The sequence below is a fragment of the Tauraco erythrolophus genome, chromosome 31 (assembly GCF_009769465.1).
Source record: "Tauraco erythrolophus isolate bTauEry1 chromosome 31, bTauEry1.pri, whole genome shotgun sequence".
In the NCBI taxonomy this organism is placed as follows: domain Eukaryota; kingdom Metazoa; phylum Chordata; class Aves; order Musophagiformes; family Musophagidae; genus Tauraco; species Tauraco erythrolophus.
This window is the reverse complement of record NC_141495.1, coordinates 533,102-551,325: the sequence shown is the minus strand read 5'-3', so window position 1 is coordinate 551,325 and position 18,224 is coordinate 533,102. Positions and strand designations below refer to the sequence as shown.

Here is an 18,224-nt window from a genome sequence, read left to right as displayed (position 1 = left end):
CCACCCGTGTCGGTGGGGTTACCTGCAGCACTCGACTCATCCACTGAAAACTGTCCTCCTCGGATGCATCTGGCCTCTGCTCTGCAACCACCACAATCCTCTCATCGTAGAAGACAGATACTGAGAACACAGCAATCCTAAGGAAAAGGGGAGAGCCATGTTGGCACGATTCCAGCTTTACTCCTTGGGAACAGGAAGCCAAGGAAACAGACTAAAGGCAGAACTTGTGAAAAAAAACAAACCCACAGGGCAAAGAGAGAAAAACATATGACAATTAAAATTGAGTCCAAAAGGAAAGACTTTGTAAGTATGTAAGGGATTAATTCCACCTTCTGACGAAATTTCTACACAGCAATAGTCCCCTGTCCTCTCAGCCTGTTATCACATTTCTGTTCCAACCTGTGGCAAGTCACCAACAAAAGCTTTACAAGTATCCACATGATGTAGGGGCTTAAAACCTCCCGTAAGTCTTCGAGACACGAGCTCCAACCCTGCCTGAGGATCTAGAAAATTATATCCACAACTACTAAACGAAATTAAGTACCTTCGGACACTAATGAAACCCTTCCTCGCTGCAGAGCGTCAGCCAGCAGCTAACTACTACAGAGACCTAGAAGCAAATTCTACAGAGAATTAAATTATCCACCTGGCTGACTTATCTCGTTACGTGATTCCTTCCCCCAAAGTACCCAGACTCCATGAAAGGCCAGACAGGATACTGGGAAAACAGACCTGTGTTGGTCAGTCTCAGGCCAACTGCTGTCCAAACCAAACCCCCATTTACTTTAACTGAGCTACCCAAACAAACCAGTTACTGAAGAGAAATCGAAGATGGGACCAAAGATCCTGTTTCCCTGTACTACATGCAGGGGCTCGTGGGCAGGGGTAGGTTTATTTCGCTGACCTTCCTCTGTAAACTGTTTTTATTGACTCCACTGCCAATCCCGTCGCTACAATGTCATCGGCATTATGTCGACGGCCGCTAACTGTCAGCAACCCATCCATCTTGCCAACCACAAACACCAAACTGCCCTGAAAGAGAGAAAGGTATCAGTGAGTAACTTGATGTTCAAACGCCCGACGACTTGTGTATTTCATGTCTGGATCGATGGAGTTTGTATAAAACACGTTTTCTTCCTCTTTACATCATTTATGACTAAACCAGGAGAAGCATTGCAGCCACTCGGTGAGACAAGGCACTCCAGCACAACAGAACTGTCATACCAAAAACCTTCTCACATTTGGTTCTAGAAGAATTAGCAATCTAAAAATGTGACAAGCAACACAGCGCGGCTCAGGCAAACCCATTAACTCTCGACTGTCTCACCCACAGCCAGCTGTCCTGCCACAGACTGCTGCACTCAAATGCTTTTCTTCCCAACACTGAAGGTTATTAGCACGAACAAAAATACAGCGATGCAGTTCAAAAACTGCACTACATACAGGTCCAACAAATCCCAGCAAGCCGGAACGGACAAATGGCACATCGCCCACTGGAGAGCCAGCCGAGTTCACGGGGATAACCTGCAACAGAAGGGAGGATGTTGGAAGCAAAGTGGATTTGCCTGAGGATAGAAAAATATTCCCCACCTCAAGAACTGAACTATATTCGAGTGAAGTGATGAGAAGGGGAAGGAATCCTTGGTACAGACACCGTTATAGCACTGTGGGAGACCTCTGTGAAAGGGGAACACTGACTATATCTAACTGTAAGGAGTTTTCCAGGGTATCTTCTTAAAAAACATTAGCACAAGTTATGAAACCAAGAGATTGTACAAGGCTGTCAGTTGTACACAGGAAACAGGGAAAGATGTATGTACTATACACACCTCGAACGTATTCTTTGTCACCCCTGCCAGCCCATAATACATCATTCCTCCTGCTCTGGAGCTAACACAGATTTCACCAATCTCATCTGTTTTACAGAGCTGGGGCGGCCCATCGGGTTTGACGATACACATCATTCCTAGGATAAATTACACGTTGTTAAAACAGCCCCCAGGAGCTGCCTTGGGTAAGAACTGACACGTTTAATCACGACAGAAACGACAGCACAGCACGGGGGTGGCCAACCCCCCCCAGTGCTGAGGCTGACTCCGAGAGAGAACATCGACCGGTTCTTCTTCCAAAAGATTCCACATCATTTGCAAAAAGGTCTCATAGGGCACTCCTGCACGTCCTTACCTCCTGGCATCACATGGCCAACATCCTGGACAGTGAGAGCAGAGTTTTTATCTTCAGTGTTGACACGAATCACACCAAAACTCAGCCCGTTCATGGACAGGATGGCTCTTCCAGGCAAAGGTGCCCCGGGGACTCCAGGCCTTTGAAGGACACAAAATCAATACACTAAATCAGGCATGCAGGCTGTTATTAGACTCTGATGAAGATATTGCAGCAACAGAAAAATGCATGTTTCAGTGTCTCTTCTGTGCATAACATTTAAAACCTCCCAGAGAGGTTGCCTCCTGCCAGAGAGGAACCTCTCTCTAAGATTGCCTCCCAAAAGGAGTAAGAAATTGTGTTCTTGGGCAAGTTCAACTCTTCTTCCAGCTCTTTAGCTTACCCTGTGTTAAACACCTACTCCCAGGTCAGATGATTATGGGGCTATTTGTTACAGAGGGCAGCAATGGACAGAAACAGGCTATGAAAACGACTGTCCAAAGTGATACCAAATTTACCTTCAGACTCAAGAATCCACACTAGCTGTGTAAATCAAGAGTAAGAAAAAGCAGTGGACAGTTCCTACAAGCCCTGTTGAGCTGTCACACGTCTTAGATGGAAAAAAAGCACTCATATCTGAGAAGAAGTGTTTAACAACTTAGCTACTTGAACACCTGAGCACACACAGTAAATGTCAGTGGAGCTTATTACATGCTTAAGTCAACTACGACCGAGCGATGCGTGAACAAACCTCAGCCTGGACCACTTAATCTGGCAAACAGCCTGCAAGCTGCACGCCCATTACCTCCGTATCGCAATAGTCATCGCTTCTGGGGACGTGGCACATGGACAAATTGCCTCTGGTTTAAGCCCATGGCTCTGAAACAAGCTCAGGAAGGCATCGCATGAGGAAACAGACCCTGGAAAGAAAGAAAGTGTGCCACTATGACTTTACATAATTTGATTTTTAAAATTGTCTGTAAAATAACCTGAAATAAGTGCAGTGTATTTGCAGAGTATATATACTGTATCACTTCTACAAATTCCAGGTAGCATCTCCCAAGATACCAGCCACAAAGGAGCTGATGTGCCAACTGAACGTGGCTTGGGAACCGGCATGTTCTCTCCAACAAGTCTGCTCTTCTCTCCCAACTTGCTTCAGAGTTGTTACAGGCTCATGGTACAACAACAGGCTTAAAACACTTTCCAAACCTCCAACAGTTAGTGCACACATGGAGGGTCTGTTTCCATACAGCATGTGGAATTGAACAGGTCTAATGGTATTCCAAGTATCCCTTCCAGCTGGTGCCATCTAGACAAACACTCTTTAACCCTTTTCACTACCAGCATTCCTTGCAGATTTTTCTGGGGATTTTTTCCCCTTCAAAGTTCTTCTTAAGAGCCTTTACGTTGTCCCCTGTGAGTAACTTAAAACCAGTCTCACCCTCTCTACCAGAATTCTGTCTCACACACACGAGCTCCCCATTCAGCTCCCCTGTTTCTCTGCAGTATCTTTCACGACGTGTTCTCAAAGGATAAAGCACAGAAAACCCCTTGCCCTGGTGCTCCAGTACCACAGCCCACAGCTCTGTGATACTGGACAGCTGCCCTAACTGAGATCTTCTCAAAAGGAGGGAAGTCTGAGCCTGCGAGACAAGGCCCTGAGAAGCCCCTCTCCTGAAACGGGCAGGATGTGCACACTCACAAGGGTTTGCACCGTCGGTTACAATCAGCATGCGCAGGGAACTCAAGCTGACGTCTCTTTGGTCCCGATGGGCCATCATGGCCCAGTGCAGGTCTCGACACTTCACTAAAGCAACTTTTGCTGCAAACCAACACAAAAAAAAAAAGAAGACATAAGGACAAATAAAAGCTTTCCATGAGTCATTTTCATAGGAGCATACACTCCAACACCCCCAAATGAGAAAGCTGTCACTAAAGCAAGCCCTAACTAATTGAGCCTGCAGTAGCAGCAAACCCTGACACACAAGAGCATCTGCTGTGACATACCAGCCATTTGCCCACCACCTGAGCCAGGGTCTGTCACTATTGCAGTCCCTCCTCCAAAACGCATAAATCATTGTCACCATCTGAATGTCCTCGGAGAGGACTGGGGATCAATGGATCTTGCTGTGCTCAACTGTTTTCCCGGTCTCATAAAAGGCACTGGCTTCAAGTACACAGGTCATGAGGTCCCCATCAAGTCTGCTGACACTCACATGGCATTAGGGCTTTGTGCACATTTAGAAATAAGTTTTGAGTTTTGGCCCTTGTGATTTGTCACGGAAAAGCAAGAAGACAGGCTCCAAAGCATTTGAGATTTTAATGTCCCTCACTCCTTTATCCTGAGAACTTCGAGGTAAAGTTGTGGAACATACACAGGTACCTTTGTGGGCATGAACTCTCTGCACCCATGAAAGTGGGCAGGTTTTCATCACAGAATAGGGCACACTGATAGTATGCAGTTTGTTCATTACATTCTGAAAAGCAAAAAAAGCTCTTTAGAAAAGGGCTCTCAAAACCCCTTATGAAGCAGAAATAGGAGTCACCCTCACTCCCTCCATCATGAATTCACATCGGTTTACTGAGGATGCCTCTACACTTCCTCCAGACCATTCCAGTTCTAGCAGGGAGAGAAATGGTTGACCTAATAGGTAATGGTCCTCAATCACATCCTCAAATGTTGCAATGATAAAGAGTCATGAAATGCTTCAGGAAGTCTTCACAGGCTCAACTCACCGTTAGAATGCCGTGCCACAACCCTGCATCCTTCTTAAAATCCAAAACATTCACTATCGTTTCACCTGGGAAAAGAAAAGTTGTAATTTTGAAGTGAAATGTGCCAGGACGGCTGTGACCATTATTTATGCTAGAATTTGCATACATTTGAATGTCATTTGAATCCGTCAGATCTGCTCCAAGAGCCTTGTTTGTCTGATGATACGTTTTACGAGTCAGAGCTCCTTGTCATGCAAAATAACACAACTGAACAACAATTTCGGAGAAGGAACACATCCAGAAAGCTGCAAGAAAATTACACTCCAGCCCGTAACGCACACCAGTAGAAAAAAAAGGGTCTTCACCTCGTTATGCACGAGCAGTGGCAGGGGAAGAGAGCAGAGCACCCCACTGAAGCACTGACTCCCAGAAGCAATGGAAATTAAAGCGATGGCTTCCAAAAGAAAACTCTGCATGAGAAAGTACTGTGACACACAGCTCTAAAAGAAAGTTTCCGCCGTGGATTGTAAGTCAGCTTGACTTACAAGGCAGACCAGACTGAAACCATATCCTACAGCAGAACTCGCTGCGCTCCCACCAGCCATTTCCAGTCTCCGTTTCCAGGTTAGCCAAGAAGCCTCACACGACCAGTACAGAACCAGTTTATGCAACAGGTGCTTTGATATTTACACGCACCATCAAGAACAGAAGTTTGGAAAGACATTTTCATGGGCGACCCTTCAGTACTCCAAGAGAAAGACCCAAGCTCGTTGAAAAACGCTCCGCTTCTGATTCCTCAGAACAGACTCGTTAACTTTCTAGACATGATGCAAATCCTACTTTTTACTCCTCTTCATTATGGCAGTAAAAATGATGTAGTTTTGGATGGAAAAGATTGCAGATAGTCTTCACTTTTGGGGGAGAGTTAACCTGTTTTTCTTTTTCTCAAAGTAGATTTTATTGTGTATTGGTTAGTCATAGACAGCTGTTAAAAACATGAGAGGCAACCACCAAAATGATGTTGCTGAACCTTCATTCCTTTGATGTTCCTGTGACATCACCTACCTTCAGAATAGTTGCAGGCCTGAGACAAGGCTTGACAGTGAGACAGCATGGCAACCCGAGACACTGTAACACCCATCACACTGCCCTCTTTGCTCGTCTTGTACTACGGGAGAGAAAAAAAGTCAGGGTGTGACTGGATCCCACATATGAAGGAAATTACATCACAGAATCCATATTAAATAAAGTTTTGTTTCTCTAAAGCTGCTGAGACACTCAAAAAAGTACCTACTTGTAGAAGGGTATCGGCAAGGTTCACCACCGAGAGGACAGTTATTCAGGTGGCAAACAGCTCAGAGAACTCCAGAGAGATACGAGATGAAGATGGGAACTGAAGGTGTGTTTATTTCACTATCCCTGTTTCTCTTCCTGCTCCCATCAATAAACAGGAAAGCCAATTGGTAATTTTGGAATAGCCAAATTACTGTTACTGCTTAAACCACCGCAATTCCTAGACGCCGCCTGACTGAGACGTAGTAACGACAATAAGCTCTGCTAGGAAGAACAGAAACTTCAAAAATTTGAATTCAGAAATCTGTGCTATCAAGTACACTGTCTCGGGGAGCTCGGCTGCCTCAACTGGTAGCTTTCTGGAACAAGACCAGTGCTCTCCAACTCATTTTGAGCAGTGCTCATGGCCACGAAGGTATTCCAAACCAAAATAAGCTTCACAGCAGGTTGTACACAGTGGAAGATTTGTCTCAGCGGCTAGAAACGGGGAAGTTTAAGGTAGTGGGGTGAAAGGATGATCTCTCTGGTGATTAGAACATTAAATTCAGCTCACATAAACTGCTTTCTATTCCCCATTCACTACCTACCTCAATATATGCTGGCTCAGTTCCTGCAGCTGAGATGTTGGGCTGCCAGTCCTTAGGAGATTTGGAGAGGTATTTTGAATCTGTCACCACCCATTTGAGTCTGGGCCAACCTAAAGCCAAAATTAAAGCGGAATATTAATTATCATTTTATTTGAAGGATTTATATTCTGCAAGAATGCACTAAACCCCCATCACTTGTCCAAGTTCAGTTACACAAGCAAAATACCAATCCAAGACAAGCTCCTAGCCAGAAGGTTCATCTCGATTCTCATCGGGGAGTTCAGCAGGCAGCAAGGCACTTCCTCTTCTCAGCAAAGATCCCTGCAGTACTTCCAAATATAGCTTGCTGTATCGTTAACCAAACTGCTTTTGAACCTGCCAAACGCCACCGAAGGGATGTGAGGACAACCCTGGCCTGTAAGGGGGATTCATTGTGACTTGCAGAACAACAAGGCAGTTCTGTCGGACTCACGGGTGAATCCACACCCTACACACGAAACCTGCAACAGTTACGTGACACTATCAGCAAAGCTGCTCACTTTGCCCCCCCCAAATGCATTCAAGCTTCTGACAACCACTTTCAGAGAGTTCAGCTACAGCAAAAGTACAGTTAAAAGCAAGTATATAACTGATCTAACCTTTAAACTGCACGATTTCTCCATTTTGGGTTTTTGGAAGCCCTTTCAGACAAACTTCAGTGGTGAGGGCCAAAGCAATACCACAGCTTCCCAGCAGAAAACCAATCTGCTGACCACCAGCATCCTGAGGGAAGAGGAGTGGGGAAAAAAAAAAAATCATTCCTGCTTAGAGACGACATAAGTCAACTTTCCCCTTACCAAAATCCAAGGTTTGGTGATGCTCTGGTAACTGGATGGTAACATTATGGATCACATGAGGAGGAAAAAGAAGAAACAACCCATGTCCACAAACACTCTTTCCTTTGGTTTGCCCTTCTCCCCCTACATCCAGTGGCTGCCAATGGTGTGAAGCTCCAGTGCCAACTCCTGGCTGGCAGGGATGAACACCCCTGCTTCTAAGCTGACAGAATAACGTATTTTGGGAGATGACATATCCAGCACAAAGGCCTGCTGGGTGGCAACGCAGACAAACTTGCCAGCCAAAGAAAGTCCACAGGAAAATAAGCCATCACGAAAATGCAGGAGGGCTACTTCATCTCCTGCACACCCAGCCTGCTCTCTTCAACTCGTTTTGTTCAAAAATGAAACCATTATGTAACTGGGACAGACTGCAGAGAAATTTCATGATTCTCAAAGGGATCCCTTTAAACATAAAACCAGTGTTACGCTGGCAAGACTGAAACGCACTGGATGTGAAATCCTCCGAAAACGAGTGCTCGTGCCCAGCATCCAGGCACCAAGCAAACATCATCTATTTTCATTAACGGAAGCCCAGATGCTCCAAAGAAATCACGAGGCCAAAAAAAAAAAAGCAAAATGTATAATTACACTGAAATAACAAGGCCTCTCTTTTCCCCAGGAACTAATTTATATCACAGAATGATAAACCACTGCAATGAGGCAGCTCACTAAGAAACCTGACTGGGCAAATACTGGGAGAAGTTTTAATTCTGGATTTGGCTGCTGTAGCAGTTGTCCCATCGCAGGCAAGCGGAAGCAAAGCTCTGTGACCCCCACAGTATTACCAGACCAGCTCACCATTGCATTACCACCTCTCCTGCCATAAGTTTGCCATTCACCTGTTGTTTTTGATTCCTCTTACAAAACCTAAAGTTTTAGATGGTTCTTGACACGGCAATAATATGGCAATATCACAAAAATTCTGGTAAGGGTAAAGAAAATGCTTCGTTGGGCAATGAATTTACAAAAAACACCTCGAAGCCTTCAGGAATACTTAGCACCTGCAGTCTGCAGCAAAGTCAAAAGACTGGGAGATGCTAAGCGTGGCTGGAAACGAGATCCCCGTCACATTGACCAGAGGGCAGGTTCACACTATTCTCTGTACTGTATAAATTATCTGCAGTAACAGGATGAAGACTACAGCACTGAGGTGAATCGACCGTTTCGAGCTACTCAGCACAGCTCTCTGGTCAATATGTTTTTCCATTTTTAAACAGCTATTCCAGGTCCACAAAGGTCTTGCACATTGCGTTGACACAGAGCTGCTAAGGCAGCAGCTGGATGCTGTGAAACCCTTTCAGAGGTTGATGGTCTGACCTGGTTTTCATGCCACATCAGCCTATCACTCCTCTAAGCTCCATCAACGTTACCTTTCTGGTAAGAGGTACCTCTATAGGCACTGGTATGACTTCTGCTAGGAGACAGCCGTAAAACGCCACCATAAACATGACTGGGTCATTGTTGGGATAGACAAGGGCTACCTACAATTCACAAAAATGTTTTGTTAGTTGAAATACAAGGAAAAATTGCAAAGTTCAGATCTACAGTGACTAAAAGTCAGAAAACTTTGTGTTATTTCACGTTCTATCACAGCATTTTTTCACAGGGCATCTTCAAGCACGTTCTTCCACAGAAGGCACGGTACGTGCACGAGTTCCTCACGGAGCAATGTCAGCATTCCCTGTATGCCCATACACACGAAGATGCACACACTATTTCTCTCAGAGGTGCAGTGCTCTTCCTCAGATGTATTTCAAAGCCCAGAGCCAAGAAGTTGCTTACAGAGGAGTCAGCAGGACTGAAAAAATCACAAAAGTTTCTTTCCCAAACAGCCTGTTCCTGAGATAAGAGTCTCACTATTAAAAGAACAAGATTACAGCATCTGTGGTAAGTTACAGCCCCCCCCAAACCCTCTTTTTATTTCAGAGGGAGAACCAGACAGTCCCAAACTCATTACCCTATCTCCAGGTTTTAACACGGGTTCATTTTTGGTCCCCAGTTTATTAAGCAGTGTGTAGGCCAGCTTGAGACTTCTGCTCCACAATTTGCCTAGAACACAAAGAAGAGAAACTTGCACATCTCTAAACCAACCCAGCACACGAAAGAATATTTCAATTCTTGACTGCTTTCACCGTCTACAGTCACGTCCTCCGTTTCAGTTACTCTGCCTGGACTACAAAGCTCTCTCAAACTGGGAAGGTATTTGCAACCACACTAAGACCACCAACCCTGTGTTCAATCATAGAATGGTTTGGGTTGGAAGGGACCTCAAAGATCACCTAGTTCCACCCCCCCTGCCCTGGGCAGGGACACCCTCCACTACACCAGGCTGCCTATCCACTGCTGCTCTTTCAGAGCAGTTCAGCAATGGAAGCCAGGGCTCAACTCACCGTACGTGAGGGTATAAACTGGTTTTCCTGTAACATCCAGTGCTGTCAGACAGGGGCATTTAGCTTGCGTGGTTCCCCAGCGCTGCAGTGCTGCTTCTAAGGCAGGAGGCCAGTTACAAACAACTCCCAGGGGTTCTCCCTTCACAGGGGTCATCTGGCGTCCCTCCGGCTTGGGCTGATTTGGGTCAGGCTGTGGAACTGAAGGAAATTCAATAGTGTTCCCAGTTTGTCTTTGCCCATTTGTTACCAGACAGCTAAGCTGGAAAGACCCACTGAAAACAAACGCTTTGCTTATCACAAGGTCTATCACGTTTCATTTTCTAGGAAGCCCTACACAAAGCAAAACATCAGCCTGAACATAGTCTTCTCCTCAGGTGCTATTACAAGGTACTCAACTCAACAGTGAGGAAAGTAACACAGGACTGGAGAAAACAAAAACAATCCTACAAAATAAGGTTGTAATGAAATTACCAGTAAAGACAATCCTTTTAGGAAATCAGAGTAGCCTAGGCAAACGAAGGGGTTTTAAAAATCTGTTTAAATATTTCTGTTAATAAGCTTGAGTCATTGTAAGAGGTTTAGTGCTGAGGAGGCCACTCAAAGCTCGGCAGTACAGTGAATTATTTCAAAAATGGGTTTTGTATCAGACTTTGTGAAGGCTACTGCTCGCTGCAGACAGCAAATCAGAGTTAACTTCGAAAACAATGGCACGAAGGAATTAAGCACTGGGTATGGCTGTGTACTTACAACAAGCAATTAATAAAAGACATTATTTGGTGCAATTACCTTCCACAATTTCTTCAAAATCATCCACAAAAAATTCTTTCAGGGGTGGTCTTTTAGGTCTTTTCAAGGTGTTAAGCAACTGCTGAATTTTCGTGGAGACTCTACTACTCACAGGAACACCTGGAGGGAAAGACTTTGTCTAATAAAAGCAATCATCGTCTCTATTAACATTTATGTCTTGCCTTCTTCCAGCAGAGGATGCTTCTCTTGGTGTGCCTACTCATTCAGCTACTGGTTTCCATTATTAAAAGCTGTGCTGGTGCAGGATGACATCAATAAGTATCGTATCAGTTCTATATTAACTCAGCGGTCAGAAAATGCTAGTAATAGAAATCCATTTTTAAGGCATTTACTCCCTTCCAAAGCCTGATTCCCATCTGCCTCATGCACGGAGCGTGCTGTAGAACACAGCCTGCCTGCAGCATCGATTGCCTGCAGTGCCACACTGCACAGAGGGAGGGCACAACCAGACCAGAGGCATTACTGCCACCCCCTCTGCACAATCAGCCTAGAGTGAGTACTGTCAGCTTCCTGGGAGCTTAATTATAGTTAAGAATTACACTGTTTCATTCACCTTACCTTTCCTTCGGGGGATTCAAGGACAAAAGCTTTTAAAAATAATGTGCCTACCTATGCATTTGTAATTTTGTTCTTAAAAAGTGGCAGAAAAAAGTCTATTATCTCTCCCATGATTTTCTCCTGTTCAGCACAGAGCAGGTAACTGCTGCAGCACGGGAATGTGTTAATGCCAGTGTCACAACTGGGGCACACGAATGTGTTAGTGCTAATGCCACAACCATTCCAAATTTGGGAAGTGCTTAAATGGGGTAAACCTGAGTTGGGAGAACAAATCATGTGCCTCAAGTCCCTCCTTAACACCATTCTGATTTCTGGGTGCTCTGCAAGGCTCCGTACCATCAGCAGTATCCATGAGACTAGATCGATTAGATCCCTTGTGCATGCCTTTCACGATCCCTGAAGGAGGAAGGTCAATCGCTGCCGGGCGTGCGGAGGAAGAGGAGGTAGTTGCTGTGACATCTGGGGGGACTGAGAAATTTTCTAAAAAAAGGGAGAAAATTGAGATGGCTGTTAACATATGACATTTATTACGAGATGGAACAAGCAAAGTGTTGTTACCTGTCACCAACAATCTTAAGAATTTAATGGGCTGAATGTATGGGAGCTCTTATTAAAGCTACACACACCGCTTCCTAAATGTTAAGCGGCTCTAGGAGGTGCACGTTATCTGTTCTGGAAAACAGAAAACAAAGGCACGGGATGAATCGCTTTGTCCACGTCAGGAAAGCAGCTGAGCAAAACAGAATTCCTTTTCTTAGTTTCTAACCTTTAAGTCAAGCTCAATCTCTTGACATTCAGTACCACGAAAAAGAGCTTGAGATCCACGAGCTCTGAAACACTCGAAGCCCCAGAACAAAACCCTCCATCACCTACGCAGTCATCTCTTGCTGGAATTATACTATTTAACTGGTTTTGTCAGTGAGGGCTTTCTAAAACAAAACCCGGGGTAGGCTGTTGACTAAAGCAGATCAGCAAAAAAATCACGGTGGGTTTAAATTTCTTCTGGTCCGGTGGCTGAACAGCATGAGCTCGGCCAGTAGTTAAATAACACACTTAAAATCTAATGATTTTAAGTCTTTGGGTCTTATTTTCACTCTAAGTTGCAAGACGCCGTTCTGCTTTTCAGACGAGTTTGTGAGCTTCCAAACTGCCAGTAACTCTGCACACCTCGGGAATCCTCTCCCTAACTTTCAGTTAAATAAGCCATTTCTGCTTACGTGGGATTTCTTTACGCAACACAGCAGGTTCGATCATCTGATAGGGCAAGAATATTCTATTCCAGCTTAATAGAACCAGCAACTGGTGCTTACGAAGGAAAAAACCCAACAATTTTGCAACTGCACGTTGGCTCACAGAGTCAGAGGGAAGCCAGACACTGTATAGTTCCCACAAAGGTTTTTGCAGTTGATTCTCGGTGCTCCTCTTTCTAAGGGGGGAAAAAAATGCATTTTGCATACCTTTGGAGATACGGTGGCAAGGAATATTTCTCACATATTGAGCTTTTAAGGTCACTAGGAAGGACCTAGATTTTGTACAACTCCAAATATTTTATTTTATTGCTCTCTCCAGAGAGATGTATAAAATTGCACATATGAGTTCCTATTCATTTAAATTAGGTGTTAACAGAGAGTGAATGTGGCATCTACATGGTAAATATAATTCCAATGAAGGTTTAAAACTTCTGTTTTGCATAAAATGCTAGTTATATTAGATAGTAGTTATTCTGTAGGTAAAAAGCTAGATTACCTTAATTCATTAACTTTCTGTATGCTCCAATTAAAAACAGCCTCTCTGCTTCAAGGACACGTTAATTATATTGACTACATTTTAGGAGCAATTTCCCCAGTTTTCCACTTCAGAAAACAACTTGCATCCCAGCAAATAAACAAACAAAAATAACAGCAATAAAAAAAAAAATTAAGTGAAACAGTGAAAAACACCAGCACTTCTATGCACTGCTTGCCCCAAACCAGTTAAGCAGAAGCAGAGAGCACACAAAATACAGACATCTCCTAGGATGCAGTAATATCCTCACAGCAGATATAAAAGACAAACATACACAGAGCAAAAACAAACTTTGCAATTTCATACAGAAGCATCAGCAGCAAGGAGCACCTCAGAGCCTCAAAAGACTGAGCCTGGGGTATCCAGATCTGTACATTTTGCTCCGTCTTCTCAATACCTGGATGCTCTGATTATTTCTCGGGCTCGTCAGGAAAGATCTGTGCTAAATCTTGGCTCTGCTATAACCATTTTGTGGAATGGCATGCTCATTTGTTCACATATATGGCTGGTTCGGGTTCTTTCTCTTTTCTTTTTTTCCATCTCACACGAACAATAACCATTAGGGCTCGCAGCAAAATGAGAATGTTAAAACACAGTATTTCCCCCCCTCGACAGGCAACGACACCCCTATGGTATCCATGAGGGCACAGCTGCCAAATGCTGCTTGCACACGGCAGCTTTGCCCACACAGTAGCTTGGGGCAGCTGTAGACATGAGCAACACAGGATCCGGAAATCAAGTTGTGCCTACGGATCCTGCCAATACTGTCATCACACCCCGGAGTCTTTTCCACTCTGATCAGCTCCTGCTCCCCACTTCCCCTTTTCCAACCAACTCAATATTCTGGAATTCTTCAGGTAAACATCGTGATGGTGCAACTCCCAACAAATCCTGGCAAGTTCCATCAAAACCAACTAAACTCTTGATCCGAATTTCCCTTGCACAACGGACAACTCCAGCTTTATTCACACAATCTGAACTCGAAGCAGTTTTTCTGTTCATACCCATCTCCTACCTATTCGAGTATTGGCAAATACATCAGCTAGTGACCCACTGGTCCCTTTGCCTTCTCCATGGGAAAGTGTAGAAGATGCTGATGAAGATGTGGATGACCCCTGAATAGATCGGTTGATCCAAGACTCAGCATTCTGTAAGCTCTGATGCAATGCAGCAGAAAGAGCAGCTTGGCGCCTTAGCGACCCCTCGTCCTCGGATGCGGAAGACGTGTCTGTGTGGAAGCAGAAAAGAAAATCTAGCTGCTTAGGGAAAAGCACATGGCACTGAACATGCTCTCTCTCCAATTCACATATCAATGGCACAGGCTTGTAACAGGAAGATCTTTTTTTCACAGGCTGCATCAAACGAGGTCACATTGGCCAAAACAGAAGTTAAAGCAGCAGATGTCTCCAATGGGAACACATTTACCCCTGGTGTTTTGCCCCTTGTTTAAATATTCACATAAAAGATTCACCTCCTCAGACAAACATCCTTCCCCTGGGTTGTCTGAGTTTATTGACTTATCTCTCACTACTTTGCCATTCGTATTCTGTAATACCAGATGCTGTATTGCCTAAATTTACTAATTCTGGAATGGAAAGTGAAGGATCAGGATCATTTCAGGATCCTGAAAATTCACAGGAACAAAGCAGAACACAGGCACTGGGAGACAAATGTGCCAAGGACACATGCAGAAAACGCTTTGTCTGGCATTCTGAATGGCTCTTTCAATAGCAGGAAACAACCAAACCAAAAAAAACCCACCCCAAAACAAAACAAAGAAGAGAAAACTACAACAAGGAACTGCATCCTGCATTTCCCAGAGAACAGATACCTCGTCTGTCCTAAAGCTGTGAACTAATTATTGCTTTATCACGCAGAAAGCACTCATTACTTGGTACCTCAAGTTGTACAGCCCCACACATAAACACCCAGTTAGGCTTTGGCTTAAAATGATGCTTTTTTCGAAGCGACTGCCTGCCTATACTCTAGTTGTCAATCAAACTATTAAACCATGTTCCACCTACATGCCCAAGGAGAACGCAGTCACCAGCTGAAGAAAAAGACTCCAGACACGCTGTAGGTGACCACCTTATTTGTGCAGCACCCACAGCTCAGACGTGCTGTAGTCCTGGACAAGTTAGTACACAGCTGAGACCCAAGCAGACACCAGGAACATGCACTAGCCCCCAGCAGAAAGGGAAAGAAAAAAGGAAATATGAAGAAAAGAAGGAGGTAAAAGAGCAGTCATGAGTGAAGTGGCCTGGCAGAGCTGCTTCAGAGAGATGAATTCACAACGAGATATGAATTCATAACCTTCAGAGGGCTTCGTCAGTCCAAACAACTGTGATGCTTCTGCACAACGAGAGACAAGTCGCTGCTGAAAATTACACGTGTTCATCTTTAAGCGAGTGCAAACAGCTGCTTGGAAACAGAGAGGTTTTCCAGTATCTGATGCACATGCACCGTGACAGACACCACGTCATCGGAGGCGTTTTGGTTCGGAAGGAAAAGTCCTGCAAGTCGTGGAATCCCACAGGACCACCTCCAAGGTCCTCGCCCAGAAACGTACATCGCTGCAAATCCTTTTCCTGTGTTTTTCCTTAACGAAACCAAAACGTGAATTATGCAACCGAAATAGGTGTGAGGGAAGCAGAAGCAGCAGCCTCGGTCCAGAAAGCCCGCTCAGCTCCTGCCAACTGATTCTTTAAAAGCTTCCAGGAGGAGTCACTTCACAGCCCTAACAGCAGCTCCACGAAAACAAGCAGCTGCTCAAAGGAAGCGAGAGCTCCAGCAGGAACAGCCTACCTACAAACGTGCTGAGCAGCCTGACTATTTTGACAACTGCAGCCTCTTGACTGGGAAGCTGCTACTAACGTGCTCCTCACCATCCCCGCAGACACACACACTGCCAGACCCTGACCTGGGGGGGTGCAGGCATCAGCTGGAGACTGAACGAACGTAGAGCGTCTTTTCGTCGGCATGGGCAGGGCCATCTTCTGTTCTTTGTGCTTTGCCAGCGCTGCCTGAACCGCTTCCGTGTGGATATCTGCGAAGTGGAAGTTCATTGACTCGGTTTTGCAACGCCAGAGGAGGGAGAAAACCACACAAGGCTTACACACGTGCAGCTACTGCCAGCCACCTGTCTTTGTGCACCCCCTGTTTCACAGTACCTTCCCAAACAACTACATTTTGCCATCTCATGAGTAACATTTCCTTTTTTTTGTTTGTTTTTAAACAGGGAAGCTAACTGAGGTTTCTCAAGTTAGCAAGCTATATAAGCATGGCCAGCTGTTTTGGTCTGGAATCGTCTGGATTAGTCATCACGTTCTTGTGTCTCTAGTGACTTCTTAAAAACCCAACCCCATCAGCTTGTTCCCCTCAACCCAAGATTATTCTAAAATATGCTTGTGCATAATTTAAAATATGCACATAAAATAACAGTGTATACCGTGCCAGTTGCAACTCTGGTCTATAAACGGACAAATTCTGAGCCAGTTGTTTGATTCAGGAAAAACCTTATGTTCAAAAACCTGAATGGATGCAGATTTCCTGTAAATCCTGAAAGTTACTAACTGCAGCTGTAAATATATGCTGATTAGTAACTGAAACAGGCTGGGACATGAGGCTTCCATCCCTCTGCAAACATCCAGAACTCTTTAAAGGAAGACACATCAGTGGTGATGAGAAGACATCTTATTAAAAACCTACTATGACAAGGGAGAGCTGATCTACATGAATTTCTCATGTTAACATATTTTAATTATGCTTTTTGAAAAAAAAAAAACAAACAGAAAACTAGGCTCTTCTAATGCTTTCTGTAATGGTGGTACATGATAGCAGTGTTCCTGGAGAAGGTGTAGTTGATACACTTTATTTGGCCCTGTTGAGAAGAAAACTTAAATCTTGTTAATGCAAAACCACGTTTCTTTAACCACCAAAGTAGGACTTTCCACCAGCGGACGAATAATCAGGCTTGGCTCCTTGAGAGGACACAGTATGTTCTTCCCCACTAACAGGAACCCCAGGTGAACTCTTGCCCCTGTCCTTACCAGATCGATAGCGTTCATCTCTGGCTCCCCCTGAGCGAGCTCGGTGATATTTGGATGAGGAGGATGATGATGATGAGGCTGAGGCTGGAGCTGCAGATGGAACAGGCATCTGAGTTCTGGATTCCTTCTGTAATGCTGGATCAACCCCTGGAAAACAGCCCACAGTTCTCTGAGAGCAGGAAATCAAAGCAGCCTTTTTTGACCATGCTCTTCTCTTTTACCTTATAATCACAGGATTTCCCCCCCTTTTTTTTTTTTCTCTGTAGCGAAGAGGATCTAATTAATATATTAATACATCTGTCCAATTATACCCTAATCAGTTAAGATACACCTGTCCCTTCTCTGACCTTACTCTTGAGAGGTTTTTTCCAGCACTTGAAGTAAGAGACAATTTACAGCCAATCTGAAGCAGGTGACATAACACACAATTTCACATAATTTAAGGAACCTGTCAGCCATAAAGGGAGATGAAGTCACCTTTAAAGAATTCATTACGAAATACAAAAGCAACGGTGATAAGATTCAGATAAATCTTGATAACTGAAACGGGAGAGAAGGCAGGTAAATCCTACACTTCCACACACTCAACAGGGCCATCTGCCGTGAACGTTTCGTGATTCAGCGTCTGTGTGGTTTGCTCCCTCTTTTGCCAGGTTTCCAGTGGGAACAGGAGGGCACCAGGCTCTCGTTATTGCGTTAAGACGGAAGAGAATTAGCAGTTTAACCCATGGTAAAGCAACACATGCAAATTGCTTCCAGAGATCATGGTCATTCCCACCAGCCTCCCCGTAGACACCACTGGTATGGGCACAATGGGTAAAGGGGTTTGACTGATGCAATAAGTCATTATCCCAAATTAAGTTGGAGTTGTGAAGAGCAAACTCAGAAAAATACATTGAAGAGCCGAGTTCGTTACTCAGTGTTCCACTGACCAGTGCACATTATTGACAGGAAAACCAGTAACACACCAGCAGCAAGAGCCTTTGCTGTTTGTAT

At 44.5% G+C, this 18,224-nt stretch overlaps 1 protein-coding gene across 4 annotated transcripts in view; it reads right to left on the bottom strand.

The window, feature by feature from the left end:
* DIP2B (DIP2 acetate--CoA ligase B (putative)) overlaps nt 1-18,224 on the bottom strand; it is a 66,105-nt gene that overhangs the window by 12,478 nt on the left and 35,403 nt on the right. For 2 of the 4 annotated variants that reach the window (XM_086628606.1, XM_086628605.1), the window contains exons 1-20: nt 17,229-17,368; nt 16,100-16,225; nt 14,195-14,407; nt 11,731-11,874; nt 10,816-10,935; nt 10,030-10,227; nt 9,597-9,688; nt 9,010-9,120; nt 7,400-7,523; nt 6,762-6,871; nt 5,947-6,049; nt 4,903-4,967; nt 4,550-4,643; nt 3,869-3,988; nt 2,969-3,083; nt 2,185-2,324; nt 1,830-1,966; nt 1,444-1,524; nt 905-1,032; nt 23-137 (exon numbers count right to left, since the gene is read on the bottom strand). In XM_086628606.1, the coding sequence (XP_086484732.1) occupies nt 23-137; nt 905-1,032; nt 1,444-1,524; nt 1,830-1,966; nt 2,185-2,324; nt 2,969-3,083; nt 3,869-3,988; nt 4,550-4,643; nt 4,903-4,967; nt 5,947-6,049; nt 6,762-6,871; nt 7,400-7,523; nt 9,010-9,120; nt 9,597-9,688; nt 10,030-10,227; nt 10,816-10,935; nt 11,731-11,874; nt 14,195-14,407; nt 16,100-16,225; nt 17,229-17,337 (2,445 nt within the window). In that variant the 5' untranslated portion in view covers nt 17,338-17,368. Of the gene's footprint in view, nt 1-22; nt 138-904; nt 1,033-1,443; nt 1,525-1,829; nt 1,967-2,184; nt 2,325-2,968; nt 3,084-3,868; nt 3,989-4,549; nt 4,644-4,902; nt 4,968-5,946; nt 6,050-6,761; nt 6,872-7,399; nt 7,524-9,009; nt 9,121-9,596; nt 9,689-10,029; nt 10,228-10,815; nt 10,936-11,730; nt 11,875-14,194; nt 14,408-16,099; nt 16,226-17,228; nt 17,376-18,224 lie in introns of those variants that run through there. The other 2 variants (XM_086628603.1, XM_086628604.1) reach the window with 2 other exon arrangements.